We start from the raw sequence: 14,416 nt of genomic DNA on the forward strand, positions 1-14,416 counted from the left end.
AGCAACGTTTCTTTCTTATCCTCAAGGTTCATATAAGATCTAAGCCAAGATGTACAGGTCTGGGACTTGACACCAAGGGCCCAAGGCAGCCGCACAAGACCTGACAGGTAAGAAGAGAAGTCGGTGGAGGACCATGGACTGTCCTCAACAAGTTAGCAGACCCTCTGCGATCCACTGTCATCCCAGCAGCAGAATCAAAGCTGGGCGTGCAGCACAATGTTGTGTGTTGGTTTGCTAGGTACTGTCCCCAGCCCGGCCTGGACCAGGGACAGTGGGGAAAGATCCAGAGACTTAGTGCCAAGAGACGCCCCAGCGCCAGAAGCCCCGCTGCTCCCCAACGCCAGGAACGCTTTGCAGGGGCAGAGAGTCTTTACTGGAACCCAAGCCTCTGCACCCGCCCTGGGAACCTTCCCACCTGGCCCCAGGCGGCCGGGCTCTGAGGCGGCTCTGCTCTGTGCCCCGCTGGCCCCCTGCCCAGCCCGCGCATGGCCCCGGGCCGGGCCCTGGAGCCGCGCCAGGACCCCCTGAAGGGGCCAGTCACTCAGTAATTGAGGCCGCAGCCAACACAAAGGAGCCAAAGAGCAAGGGCTGTCGTCGTGACTCCTAGCAGCTGCGCGTGCACGCCAGGCCCCCAGACGGGTTCACAGGGATGCGGGGGAGAGAAGCGTGGATGGATTCCAAATGCAGGACTGGGACGGGGGCAAGCAGTTAGGCGCCAAACCCCGACGCCTCCTGCCCCGCCAAGGGCAGGCCCGAGGAGGGGCCGTGGGAGCGGGGCAGTGGAGGCGTCTCCAAAGCGGAGCGTGTGGAGCGGGCCGGGGAGATGGGGGATTCGCCCAGCAGCTGCGTTCGCACCGCAGCCGCCGCGTCAACAAAGACTTTTGTGGGGATGCTGGCCGGGGAGCGGGAAGGGAGAAGGCTACGAGAGAGCCGAGTCCACGCGTGACGGCTGAATGAATGAGTGAGCGAGCGAGCGACGGCAGAGGAACCCCGACCGGCCCCCGGGCCGGGGCTGCGCGCCCGGCAGGGGTCAGTGCGGCCCGCGGGCGGGAAGGGGGCGCAGGCGCGGCGGGCGCCGAGGCCTCCCGCGGGGGGCGGGGGCGGGGAGGGCTGGGGGTGGGGTTAGAGAGAGGGACGCCAGCAGGGTCCAAACTTCCGGTGCCTGCAGCGCTCGGAGCGGCGGTTGCACGGAGAGAGGCTGCACCGGCGGAGGCTGCACCGGCACAGGCTGCGGGGCTGACGCGCGGGCAGGCGCAGCCATGGTGAAGATCAGTTTCCAGCCCGCCGTGGCCGGCATCAAGAGCGACAAGGCCGACAAGGCTTCGGCGTTGGCCGGGGCCCCGGCGTCTGCCGCGGCCGCCGAGATCCTGCTGACGCCGGCCAGGGTGAGAGGGGCGGGGGGGGCGAGGCACCGAGGCGCATCGGGACCCTCCGGCAGCCTGGAGCGGAGACGTGGAGGGAAGCCTCGAATGGGGAGGGGGCTTGGGTCCTGCCCTGAAGCGGCGGCCGAAAGCAGAAGTCCGAAGAGTGGGAGGGGGTCCGTCGCTGGTGCTCAGGTGGGGAAGTGCTCAAGATCTCTTCCAGAAGTGGAGGGGACCCTAAGCGCCTGGCCCCCAAATGGGGGGCGCGGGCTGGTCCGAAGAAGTTGGGGGAATGTTGGTGGGGGGTATGCGTCTGGTTCCAATCCAGGGGGAAAAGCCGCGAGTCGCGTCCCCAGGTGGGGGATGGGGAAAGGGTTAGACGTAGTTTCCCCAAAATAGGGCGGTGGGACCTGAGTGGCTGGGGAATTGGCGGAGATGGGGGCCTGGCACCAACGGAGGAGGAGGCATTGATTTCGTCCCCACGGGGGACTGCGGGGGGCGGGGCTGAGGATGTGCTACTGGCCAGCGCTGGAATTGGCGGACCAGAAAATGGTGACATGGAAATCGTCCCGAACCGGCCAGGCGCCTCTGGGGGTCGGGGGTCCAAGGCCGGGCGCCCGCATCCCGGCCCACGCCCTGCCGTCTGGGCCTGCCCGCTCCCTGTCCTCCCTCCACTCCCGGCCCTCCCGCTGGGCTGTCCACCCCCGACACACACACCGCGGAGAGAGGGCTCCCCGCTGCCCTGCGCCCTCGCGTCCCGGTCTCTCGGGCCCTGCGCGCCCCGCCCCCTCCGGCGTCCTCCTCTGGCGGGGAGAGGAGTCGTTTCCGCCGTGGAAAGCCGTGCGAGCTGCGTGGAGTGTGTCGGGGAGGGCCGGCAGGGGCAGGACGCGTGGCGGGCAGGGGGGAGAGAGGGGTGGTGCAGCCACGCTTTATTGTGCCCTGGCAAAGGTGTCTACGCGGGGTGCTGTCCCTGGCGGTCTTGGGGCGCACCAACCCCGCCCCCCCTCCATCAAGGCTGGACTAGTAAAGTCTTCGTCCACTCCCCCCCTCCTCCCGCTGCAAGCCTCTGAAGAGGCTTCCTCTTCACCTAGCGCCCAGGGGACCTGCAGACGACCTGGGCTCTAGAAGAGGAGAGGGGCCTCAGAGATGAGTGTGAGCTGGGCAGAGACCCTGAGCGAGCTCCCCTGCCCCTGTGCAGTGGTCACTGCAGCGAGCACCCAGGCCGGGTTGGGGGGTGCTGTGCACCCCCACCAGAGCAGCTCTCCCTTCACCCGAGGCACAGCTGGTTGACATTTGAAGACGGTGGTCTAGTTTGCAAACGGCTCTTCAAGCCTCCTTTACCAAAGGGAAGCTGCCTCCACTGGGCCTGGGGAGGGGGCAGCAGTGTTCTTGGCCATTTCTTCTAGCTGCTTCTCCCCAGAGAGATTTGGGGAGGAGGGAAGGCCAGGCCAGACAGCGGGAGGATGTCATTCCAACTTCGTCAGAAGGTCCACCAAATTTTGCAGGAGTGGCACATTCTCCTGCGGGCCACAGTCTGCTGATGACAGTGGGCAGGACAGGGGTACCTGGCATAGCCCTGTCAGTTACTGATGTCCAGCTTCTGGCTTCTAATGGGGCTCAAATCCAGCGTCCTCTGTCCCCCCTCACCCAGCGTGAAATGGAAATATCAACATCTTCCTGCGTGCTGTTTGTAATGGCCTTGAGCCTGCTGAGTGCCTCCTCCCCCTAGCCTTGTTAGTTGAGCAGGGTCACCCCCCACCACCACCAATTGGCAAGGTGGGGCACAAGCAGGAGCAGGAATTAAAATCCCCGAACCTTTACAAGAGAGTGATGTGTTGGTAAACTCGGAGCTTCCTGCCACCCTGAGCTGGTGCGAAGACGATGCGTGTTGGCTCTGCCTCTCCCCTGCTAGATTTGGAGCCTTGAAGATAGTTCACTTCTGCCAGCCTCCTGCTGCCCCACCTGGCCAACGCACACGTCTCCCCCTCCCTGGTGCCTGGCATGGAGCTAGCCTTCCTCTCCTCTCTAAGGGGGGCGGGGGGAGCGGTAGCAGCTCTGAGGGCAGACAGACAGGGAGGCCCCACGAGCTGCTTTCTCCAGGAAAGCTTGTTAGGTCTCTTCTATCTGGGGGTGACCCCACAAGCCTCCTTGGTGTCTGAACTGGACTCAAAAACAAGACTGAACCTGATCCCTGGAAGGAGCCATTGCTGCACAGCGGGGTGTGTGCACCTGCACAGCGGGGGGGTGTGCGTGCTCTGGGGCAGCAGCTGACCTGTGACGTGCGTCCAGGCGCAGGGTGGGGGCTGGCTGCAGCAGCACCCTCGCAGCAGCCAGGACTCCCCCTGCTTCTGAGCAGAAACTGAAACACAAGGAGGATTTTGTCCCCAGACCTGAGGCTGGAAGGAAGTGGCTCGGTGGGCTGGGGGAGGGGTGGGGCCTGGGGCCCAGCTGGGCCTGCAGCTGCCCAGCCTCGGTGGTGGGGCTTTGACTCTGAGGCAATGAGCCTGCGCCCAAGGGGGCTGGTGCCCGCAGCTTGGGAAGTGGGGTAGGCATGAAACACCCCCTGCAGCGGCTGCCTGGAGCCCCTTCTCCTTTGGAGGCCCATTGCGGGCCCTGCCTGCCCACACCCGCCGTGCCTGAGTGTACACACACATGCACACTCGAATGCACACATGCACGCAGGTGTAAGCATGGACAGACTCCCGGGCTGGGGGCTACAAGGGGAGGGAAACATGTTAAATACAGTCATCTTCTCACCTCTGTAATTTTCTCCTTGACATTTGCCTTTGATTAATGACTGTGTCCCCCCTCCCCTAGCCCGCATACCTGGGGATCAGATTTCACTTTCCACATGTGCATGTGTCCTGGGCCACAGGCCCTTCCTTGGCAGGAGGAGCTGGGTCTCCTGGAGAGCTGGGCGGTGGAGGAGGGTCTCCAGCCAGGAGCACGGATCTAGCCGGCCTGGGGTCTTCCTGCCCCAGTGCCCCATGCCCATTGGCTGGGAGAGCCAGGCCTCAAAGACCTCGAGAAGAGGTGGCCCTGCTCCCTGCGCAGTGGGGACTTTCAGGGCTGCCATCCACTCCTGGCCTGCCCAGAGGGCTTCCGTGTCTGGGCAGGCACCACAGAGGCTTTTCTGCTTTCCCTCCCTGCTTCCCACTCACTCCCTCTTTTCTGTTCTCTTCCCTCCGCTGTCCTTGCACGTTTGAGGGCTGTCATGTCAGCACACTGCCAGGAAGATGAGTTTCTTAGAAAGAAAAAAATGTTTACGGTGAAATCACAGAAGCACAGCCCTGCTACCCCCTTATCCCCACCCCAGCCTCCCCAAGTTCCCTCTCCGGGAGCCTGTGAGCGCTCTCCCAGCAGCACGGCCTTCTGAGCCTTTGTTCCCTGGAGACGCCTTGACTGGCAGGACAGAGAGAAGAGAGTCCGGCTGGCAGCCAGGCCGTGAGCGCTCTGCACAGATGCTGCCCGGCCACGGTCCGGAGGGGAGGACAGGGCAGTGGGGTTCCCTGACCCTTTGGCTTGTGCCCAGGTGATGTCTGTACTCCTGGACCACTGGGCTCTGCATGCTCAAGTGGACAATGGCATTTGCCCACTCCTCTCACCTCTAGCTCGGCCTCTGTGTGTGTCCTACACACACCCACGGGCCGCTGCCTCTACTGTCTGGGGCCTCGGCAAGGGAGCGGCTGAGAAGCCTGAGTGATGTGGGGGAGGTGAGACGCAACCCCCATCCCCCCACGCCCTCCGCCTGGGCCTGCCGGGAGTGCAGTTCTGGCTGCTGGCCTCGTCCAAGCAGCCTGCAATCTGCAATCCTAGTTAATCCGCTTGCAGTCCATTTGGACGTCCTTACTGAGGGACCCGAGCTGGGGAGCTTTCCCCTCAAGCCGGTAGGGTCTGCGAGCTAATGCCGCAGTTGGCTGGTTTCCCCTGGCTGTTTTGGCCCCGGCCTTGCTAGATCATCTAATGAGCACCACTGTGGGCCTCGGTGCAGCCGGCAGGCAGAGGCCCGGGCCCCTCTGTCCCTGGCTGTCTGGCTCACATGTCCCACACCAATGCAGAAGGAGGCGCTTTGCTCAGAGGGCCCGGTTGCCTTGGAAACATGTAATATTTTTCTACTTTCTAAATGGGAGTCCCCCCCCCCAGTGCCTGGCTGTCAGTAACTGCTCTGTGCGGGGAGCAGCACCTTCCTGGGTGTCCAGAATGACAACCGATGCAGCTGGGGGGCTGTCTCAGGAAGGTGGGCCACTTGGCCAGGGATCCCAAAGGGCAAGGGCCTGGCCTGGGCTGCCTGATGCCCTACCATCCACCCCCACAGATGTGATAACCCTGAGGTCAGGCTGCCTCGAGGGCCAAGGAAGACAGCAAGGGTTCCAGGGCTCTGGAATTGAGCCCTGTCTTGATTGTATGTTGTTGGGCCCAGGAGGCAGAGGCAGCACCGGGCAGGGTGCGGGCTGTCCCCCTGTGTGGGGCTTTGGGTTGGAAGTGCCTTTTGTCTCTGAGCAGGGACGACCTGGTTTCCTCCCGGCAGCCTCTGCTCCTGCCTTCACTTCCAGCCCTGCTGTTCAGTCCTGATGCTTCTGTAGGTTTGGGCCCCCAGGCCGGAGGGGTGTTGGGTGGTGGCAGGGTGGCTGAGCCCTGGATGTGTACTGGGGAGTGTCAGTGGGGATGAGTGAGAGCCGGTTGTCAGCCCCGGCCAAGAGAGGGAGTGTCCACTGCCAGCAGGGGTGAGGTGAGGTGGGAGCCCCCAGCCTTCACAGTGGGGGGTCCTCGCCCACTTAGCTGGGGTTACTGAATTCCCCTTCCTCCCTCCCTGTCCTCTCTGACCTCCTCTCCCCCCGGCCCTCTGTGGGGCCTCTGCCCCGGCTCTGGGAGACACCTGACCCAGCCAGAGCCCCGCAGCGGGGGGCAAGGCCGCTGTGAGCTGGTGGGCCTTGGTGGGCCTCATCTCGTCAGTGAATTCAATTCATGGGGCAGGCCCCTGGGCTCTTCCGTGTGGTACGTTGACTTTTTTCTTTTCTGGTTTTCCAGAACGCAGGACCGAAAGCATGGCCACAGCGCAGCCTCCACAGCTGGCCACGGTGGCAGCTCTAAAAGGAAAAGTCGGCTGATAAAGATCTGCTATTTTTATCTAGCGCTTTATCTTCTACAAAGGGCTTTCGGCCTCTCTGTCTCTTTTAATCCCAGCAAAACCCCTGTCCGGGAGTGAACGTTCACATTCTACCGGGAGACCTGGGAGGAAGGTTGCGCAGGGGGCTTTCCCCTGGCGGGCAGCCCCCTGGACCCCAGACAGTCAGGGCCCCGGTGTGTGTCGTGTCCCCAGGACAGGATTGCCGGCTGGTGTGGGCAGCCTGGCCTGTCTCGGGGTCAGCCACCTTTCCTTACGACCCACCCTGACCGCTGGAGGGGCAGAGAGGCCGCCACTCTCCCTGGCTGCCGCGTTGGCAGGAGCCCCAGGGTGGGTCGTTCCCTCTGAGTTGCTGGCACAACTCGGCTATGGTGTCCCCACATCTCATGCTGCCCCTGGAGCCCATTGAAAAGTCAAAGCTGTCTCTGAGGGCCCTGTGGCCCAAGCCATGTGTGCCACTCACTGATGACCTTGGTTAGTGTCCCCAGGGTGCTGAGGAGGTGGCAGTCAGGTGGGGGGTCCCCGTGATCATGGGACCCCAGGCCTGCGGATAGACCAGGCAGTGAGGGGCAGTAGTGTGACCTCCCACACCTGCCAGGTGGGCTTCTGGGGTGGGGGGGGCAGACCAGGGTGGGGAGAGGCCGGAGCTCCATCCCACGGTGCAGATGCTGGGGCCAGCTGGTCTACTCATGCGTGTGCCCAGTGAGGGGGAGGGTACATTCTGTTTTCTGTCCTTTCCCTGGGGCTGGGGGAAGTGCCAACCAGGGAGGGATCAGCCCTCTGATGGGGCTCCCCTCCCTTCCCCAAGGCCCACTCCCAGCCTGGTGCTCCCAGGCAGGAAGGAGGGGAGAAGGGAGCTGCGGAGCACAGCAGGCTGCCCCCCCCCACCAGGGCAGGCCCCTGAGCTGTGCTGAGTAAGGTCAAGCCAAACTATGTCCCCAGCCTCCCACCACCCCCTGCAGGGTGAAGGGAGAAAGGAAACATGGCACAACCCCAGAATGACTGGCTGGAGAGCACCTGAGAGGTCACTGAGTCTGACCTGCTCATTTTAAAGATGGGGAAACTGAGGCCCCGAGAGTAGTAAGCAGGCAGTTAGTGGCAGAGCCAGAAGGGGCTCCTGTGTTGGAGTCTCCACGGCCCCCACACCGGCTCAGCTTCTTGAGGTCGAGGGGTGGTCCCTGGGGACTGGCTGCTGACCTCACCCTCGGCCATATCTGGACACTGTGGTGGGGACTGAACAGTGGACACTGCAGGCAGATGCAGGCCCTGGGCTGTTGTAGCGTCTCCAAGGTGAACGAGGGCCTGGGGGAGACAGGGAGGACAGACAGAAAGATGACCATGGCCCCCCGGCTGGCTGTCAGTCCAGGGCTCCAGGCAAAGCCATTTCATTGAGTTTTATACCCACACAACTTCATCCGCTGGGATGGCTGGGACTTGTGTCGGGTTGGCTTCTTGGCAGCCCTGTGGCTGAGATCCTGAGCCCAAGTCTGGCTCCCAGAGCAGGTGTTTTCCAGGAGCTCCCTGGCCAGACCTCCCTGACGGCCGCGGCTCCCTCCTGGCAGGACCTGCTGGCTTGCGGAAGCTCCCATGCTTCACCCTACAGACTCCACTGCTGACAGCCTGCTTGACACTGCCGGCCAGGGCCCGTGCGGGGCCAGCGTGGATCGCAGGCCCAGGGCTGCCTGGCCAGGGACAAGCACCTGTGCCCAGACCCTCTGGGCCTCCCAGAGCTCCTGCCCCAGAATTCACCAGCTGCTCCCTGCCACAGCCTCCTTGGTGCAATCCAGCAGCCTCCACACACTCCCCCACTTCCCACTGCCCAGTCTGTCCCCTGTATTCGGCTTTAGAGTGGATCTTGTCCCTCCCCAGCTCAAAAGCCTTTCGTGGCTCTCCACTGCCTAGGGCAGTGGCCCCAACCTGCCTGGTGTACCCCAATTCCTGTAGATTCCTGGGTCTGTGCAATCACTAAGGCCATGTCGGTGCACCCCCCACCTTACATTTGAAAGAATATACAGTGGTCGCAGCTGGTGTGATGAAAGAGACCGAGAGTGCAGATAAATCAGAATGCACCTGCTTAATCCCAGTGGGTCACTTTAGGTGGCTTCGAGGTGGGGCTTGGTTCCTGTCTGACTGGGAGGGGACTGAGAGACTCTGGTGAGGCCCCTTCCCCTTCCAGCTACGTCTCCTTCCCTCCTCGCCCTATGGGGCTCCCAGCTGACCCCACGCTGTTGCCCACAGGAGGAGCAGCCCCCATGCCACCGCTCCAAGAAGGGGAGCTCCGTGGGCGGCGTGTGCTACCTGTCGATGGGCATGGTCGTGCTGCTCATGGGCCTGGTGTTCGCCTCGGTCTACATCTACAGATACTTCTTCTTTGTTCAGGTGAGGGCCCAGGTGGGAGACAAGGCCTCAGAGAAGTGTCGCTATGTGTTCTGCAGTGGGCGGGGCAGCAGAAGCCCTGGGCGAGCCCAGGGACCAGCATCCTCCCTCCTGCCCGGGGCCTTCTTGGGCCCAGGCCCACCCCACCCCCAGCCCCTTGTTCTGGGCAGCCCATCATGGGCCCAGGCGACAGCACTGAGGTCCCTCCCACAGTGTCACCCTGGGTAATTACACCAGAAACTCAGATCCAGCAGCAATTGGAACTCTGTGATCCCTGCAGACCTCAGACCCTGTGCCCGCAGGTCATGCTTTAAGGTCGACCTAATTCTAATTCCACCCATGCGTGGACATCTGGGTTACCAGACAGGAAAGGGGGAGGGAAGGGTGTACAGTCTCCACTGCCGCCTGGCAGGAGCGGGAGTGTGGACCTGAGAAAGGCTCAGCCTCCACCGACGGTCACACGACCTGGGTGTGTGGGCACAAAGCTGGGTCCAGCCAGACCTGGGAGGGAGGGAGTGTCACCGAGTTCTCGGAATGGAAGGTAGGTAAATTAAAAGTAGGTCAGAGGGATAAATGCAAGTGCAATTAACCAGGAATCTAAGAGTGACAAAAAGGCAGGAACTTTCGAGTCATTTATGACCCAAGTGACCTCCCACCCCTAAGCATTTACCTGTGTTGTCACCCAGTTTTTCCACGATAGAAATTGCTAAAGAGTCTGTGTTCTTTGGGGCTTTCACTCGAAACCCCAGAAACCCCAGCTCCCTCGCCTGCCAGCTTCCCCTTTCATTCAGCATCACCCTGCCCGCCCCCTGCCGTGGCCCGCTGCCTGCCTGTTCCAGGTTCTCACGCTCCTGTGTGACCCTCTCCCAGGCCTTTCTGTCTGGCCCTGCCCTTGCACGTGCTCTGCCCCCCCCACCCCCGGGTCTCTGTTCCCAACCCTGACTCCTGCCCTCCTGGATTGCTCACCCTGCCCCAGTGGGCACCTCGGAGCAGCCTCTGGGTCTGTGTCCTGGGACAGTTTGAGGGTCCCGCCACAGCAGGGCCCAGCCCTGGAGCCTGCCTCCCTTGGGCCGTCATCCCTGGCAGCCCTCCAGAGCATGCTCCCAGGACAGCGTGCACTCAACAGCAGGGTTCTGCTGATCGCAGGCCAGCCCGTCTCGGGCAGGGATCCACAGGAGCCCCCAGGGACGTGAGTGGGCACACGGAGCCTACTGACGGAATGCCTAGGCTGGCCCGACACGCAGGGGCAGTGGACAGTGTCTGTCAAGGCATCTCAGCCCAGAGGGCCAGGAAGAATGATGGGACCTGTCTGGGGAGTCTGGCTATGGAGTGGCCGTGGTGGTGGCACCAGAATCTCATGGTGCTGCCTCTATCTACCTCCTCCCCTCCCTCTTCATGCCCCTCGGGGTCTGCAGGCCAGGACGGCAGGTGCAGGCCCAGCTGCCCTCCCGCTGGTGCGGCTGGGAAGTGCCTCATCCAAGGCTCAGCTCACCTCTTTCCTGGCAGCCCCAGGCTCTGACCTGACTCCCCGCATTCCTCAGTTTCTCCATCTGTGAAGTTGGCCTCACAGATCCCACCCTTCTGCTTCCCCAGGCCTCAGGGCATGTAGTGGATGGGTAGGTGGCAGTGGCAGTGCCGAGTATGCTGCGTCACCAGTCTGTCTGTCTGTCTGTCTCTCTGTGTCTCCCTCCCGCCCTCCCTGCCTTGCTCAGCTGGCCCAAGATAACTTCTTCCGCTGCGGTGTGCTCTATGAGGACTCCCTGTCCTCCCAAGCCCGGACTCAGATGGAGCTGGAGGAGGACGTGAAGATCTACCTCGAAGAGAACTATGAGCGCATCAACGTCCCCGTGCCCCAGTTTGGCGGCGGCGACCCTGCAGACATCATCCACGACTTCCAGCGGGTGAGCCAGGGGCTGGGGCCGGCGGTGGGCGGGTGTCCCAGGGGCCCAGGGCAAGGGCGCAGGCGTGAAAAGAGCATCCTCGGGCTACGTGCTGTGTAACATAAACTGTACAGCAGGCGTCGGGGTCAGGTTCACCAGGTTTCATCATACAGGTGACACAGTTGTTCTCGTCGAGCGTGAACTGGCCGTGGCTGGTCTTCCCGTCGGCCGCTTGCCGGCTGCAGACTCTGGCCATCGTGGCAGGGCAGGTGTTCCTTGTTGCTGCTCACATTTTGTCGGGGTGTAGCACACCCTTGGTCAAGTGCATCGAGTGTACCGCTTAGCAGATCCTGCAGAGGTTTCTCATCGTGTGACACCAGCCAGATCGAGATCTGGAGCATCACTGGCACTCCGGAAGGTTCCCTCGTGCCCTTCCCAGTCAGTAACCAACCCCAACCTGGAGGAACCATCCCTCACACCCTGTCACCTGTGACTGTTTAGGGGCCAGTGAGACACAGGCTCCGTCTTCTTTCCCCAGCACTTACTAAAGCTTCGTAGGGGTTTTTTAGTATCAGTTCTCCTCTCTGTGTCCTGGGTGTTCTCCTGGCAGAAGCCCACAGAGGGCCTGGCATGCAGCAAGAGGGCCTCTTGTTGGGGTCCAGGCTGTCCCCAGGGGTGGCTGGACCTCACAGGTTTGATAAAATGCACAGTAGGTGCGTTACCATGGTCCCCGAACCTCAGCTCTGCAAACCCATGAAAAGAGGCTTTGTAACAACAGCGGCATTGAACACCCAGCGGCTGTTTTCATCTATTATGTGGCACCTCCTGCAAACACAGGCTAGGAGAGGAGCAGGGAAAGGGAGCGCCCACCGGGTGTTCAGGAATCTGGGTGCACACTCCTGAAGGCCCAGGGCCCGGGGAAGGCTGACATGGTCCCTGTGTCCCGCTCAGGGTCTGACCGCCTACCACGACATCTCCCTGGACAAGTGCTATGTCATCGAGCTCAACACCACCATCGTGCTGCCCCCGCGCAACTTCTGGGAGCTCCTCATGAACGTGAAGGTGAATGGCGCGGGAGCCGGGGGGTCTCCGCAGTGCGCCTTGTCCCTCCCTGTGCAGCTGGGCCTGGGGTGCACAGGTTCCTGCGGCAGGGCTGGGGGAGCCAGGGATGCTGCTGGCAGATGGGCCCTGCCCCCAGACGGGCCTCACCTCCACCGTCCCCGGCTTCCGTGTCCCCAAAGTCAGCACCTGACTTTTTCTCCTCTCCCACTTGTGGAGGGCCCCGAGACCAGCTTCCTTGGCGGTCAGAGCCGTACCCTGGGCTGGCGAGGAGCGCTCCCCCAGGGTGGGAGGCCAGACTCACGCACGCGCTGTCGCTCTGGGCAGCATAGGCACAGGCATTGGGCAAAAGCAGAAGTGGCTGGGGCCATCAGAAGGCCGGCTGAGGGGCCTCTGGATGAGGGAGGTGGGCGTGTGTGGGTGGGCATTTCAGGCGAGGGGTTGGAGCACAGCCCTGGGGGCTGACCGCGGGCTGCGGCTACCCCCTTTGCAGAGAGGGACCTACCTGCCACAGACGTACATCATCCAGGAGGAGATGGTGGTCACCGAGCACGTCAGCGACAAGGAGGCCCTGGGCTCCTTCATCTACCACCTGTGCAACGGGAAGGACACCTACCGGCTGCGGCGCCGGGCTACCCGGAGGCGTGAGTGGCCAGCTCCACCCACCTGTGGCCCCTGCCCTGGGCTCCAAAGCACAGCCGTCCTCGAGCAGGGCTTGGCCCAGCTGTCAGAGAGCTCAGATAGCAGCAGCAGTAGCAGCTAGTGTTAATTGAGCACTTACTATGTGCTGGGCACTGCTTTACACTCTGTCCTTCCAAAAGAGTGTAAGTTATCATTGTTAGTCATCATCATCATTCTTGCTGCCCCTTTTAAAGATGAGGAAACTGGGGCACAGAGAGGTCAACTAACACCCCTGACAGGGTCACACAGCGGGGAGGTGTCTTCTGAGCTCGCCCCACTTCACCAAGCTGCTTTGGGTGAATCTGGGTGTCACTTCCTGGGCCTCTTCCTCCCACTCGGGCTCTAAGGCTAGTGGTCTTTGTGGCGCAGCCAGTCTGGGCCGGACACAGGCCTCACTGGGATGTTTCTGTTTCCTCCCAGGGATCAGCAAGCGTGGGGCCAAGAACTGCAACGCCATCCGCCACTTTGAGAACACCTTCGTGGTGGAGACGCTCATCTGTGGGGTGGTGTGAGGCCCCCTGACCCCTGCCCCTGCCCTCTTCCTTGTTCCTCCTTTCTGGCCCCTTCTGGCCCTCCTCCCTCCCCTGGCTTAGCTTGTACTTTGGACGCCTTTCTGTAGATGTGACATGTCTCACCTTTCCAGCCCTGCCCGCTTCCCTGTACCAGAGCCGTGACCTCTGCTGACCTCCTGGTGTGGGGGAGGGAGGGGCCCCCCAAGATGGTGTCTGTGCCCCACCACCTGGAAGTCGGGTCCTGTGGGCCCAGGCCCACAGCCGAGCGGGCAGCACGAGCCAGGCCTGAGCAAGGTGGGGGAGGGGGAGGGGGAAGGGTGCCATGGGCCTCAGAGACACCCGCACACTTGGGAAAGTCGGAAAAGGCTTTTCCTCAGATGGCACACGTGCTCCGCTGTCCCTGTTCCTAGGCGTGGGGCTTGGCCTAAGGCCGGGGGTGTGCCGGGATGGACCTACGGGAGCACAAGGGAAGGTGGCTGTCCTGGGGGCTCCCAGGACACCCGTCAGTGCCTTCAGCCCACCAGCAGGAGCCTGGGTTTGGGGGTGGGGAAGAGTCCGTCAAGCACAATTCCGAGTGGAACCAAAGAAGCGAGGAGCCGGGCCCCCGGCCCTGGCCCCGCAAGAGCACAATTGGGGTCCCCACAGCTAGGCCAGAGCAGCGGGTGCCGCGGAGGAGCAGCGGGTGGAGGTGAGCTGTGGGTTCTGCCGAGTGGGGGCCGGCGCTGGCTGCAGCGTGGAGCTGCGTGAACGATGACACGGAGGGGAGGAGAGACGCCTGGTACCCGCACACCCCGCCTCTGCCGAAATTCCATCCCCCTGCCTGGGGGGAGTGCATCGTTTTTCCTTTTCCTTCTCACTTTTGCATGTTTTTACTGATCATTCAATATGCTAACCGTTCTCTGCCCTGAGCCTTGAAGCCAGGGGGGCTTCCACCCCTCCTCCACTCAGACTTAGGTGCTCTCTGGAGACGAAACTCTTAAATGCTTTGTATATTTTCTCAATTAGATCTCTTTTCAGAAGTGTCTGTAGAACAATAAAAACCTTTTACTTCTGACTTTGACTTGAGCATGGCGGGGGGTGGGGCAGGAGGAGGTGAGCGCAGGCTGGGGCGCTGGCTGGGCTGGGGGTGCTCTGGGCCAGAGGGTGGTGGAGGTGGACCTGGGGGGCAGCAGGGAGGGAGAGGCCAGCCGACCTTGACATCCGGCCCCTGCGGAGGTGAGCTGACTCCTGGGTTCAGCCACGGAGCTGTCAACTTGTCTGCCTCATTCTCTCCTTCCGTCATCACGACCACTCTGCAGCAGGTGAGGAGGGAGGAGAGGGTTGGGAGAGTTCACCGACTCCCCCAAGGTCGTGCTGCCTTTAAGTGCCTATAAACCACCCTGTTATGTTCTGCATGGCAGATGACATCATTATCGCATGTCC

The 14,416-nt window shown here is 62.3% G+C and overlaps 1 protein-coding gene across 1 annotated transcript; it reads left to right on the forward strand.

The window, feature by feature from the left end:
- The first annotated feature begins 1,130 nt into the window (after positions 1-1,130).
- ITM2C (integral membrane protein 2C) lies at positions 1,131-13,247 on the forward strand. Its single transcript, XM_012749498.3, has 6 exons — positions 1,131-1,385; positions 8,725-8,865; positions 10,575-10,763; positions 11,694-11,804; positions 12,295-12,445; positions 12,903-13,247. Exons 1-6 carry the CDS (start codon positions 1,260-1,262, stop codon positions 12,992-12,994), a joined length of 810 nt encoding a protein of 269 aa, XP_012604952.1. The 5' UTR covers positions 1,131-1,259; the 3' UTR covers positions 12,995-13,247.
- Positions 13,248-14,416: the final 1,169 nt, after the last annotated feature.

The sequence above is a fragment of the Microcebus murinus genome, chromosome 8, assembly GCF_040939455.1.
Source record: "Microcebus murinus isolate Inina chromosome 8, M.murinus_Inina_mat1.0, whole genome shotgun sequence".
Classification (NCBI taxonomy): domain Eukaryota; kingdom Metazoa; phylum Chordata; class Mammalia; order Primates; family Cheirogaleidae; genus Microcebus; species Microcebus murinus.

Coding starts and splice junctions, on each gene's coding strand:
- ITM2C (XM_012749498.3), top strand. CDS start 1,260: ATGGTGAAGATCAGTTTCCAGCCCGCCGTGGCCGGCATCAAGAGCGAC. Junction 1,386..8,724: donor TCCTGCTGACGCCGGCCAGG/GTGAGAGGGGCG, acceptor TGTTGCCCACAG/GAGGAGCAGCCCCCATGCCA. Junction 12,446..12,902: donor GCGCCGGGCTACCCGGAGGC/GTGAGTGGCCAG, acceptor GTTTCCTCCCAG/GGATCAGCAAGCGTGGGGCC.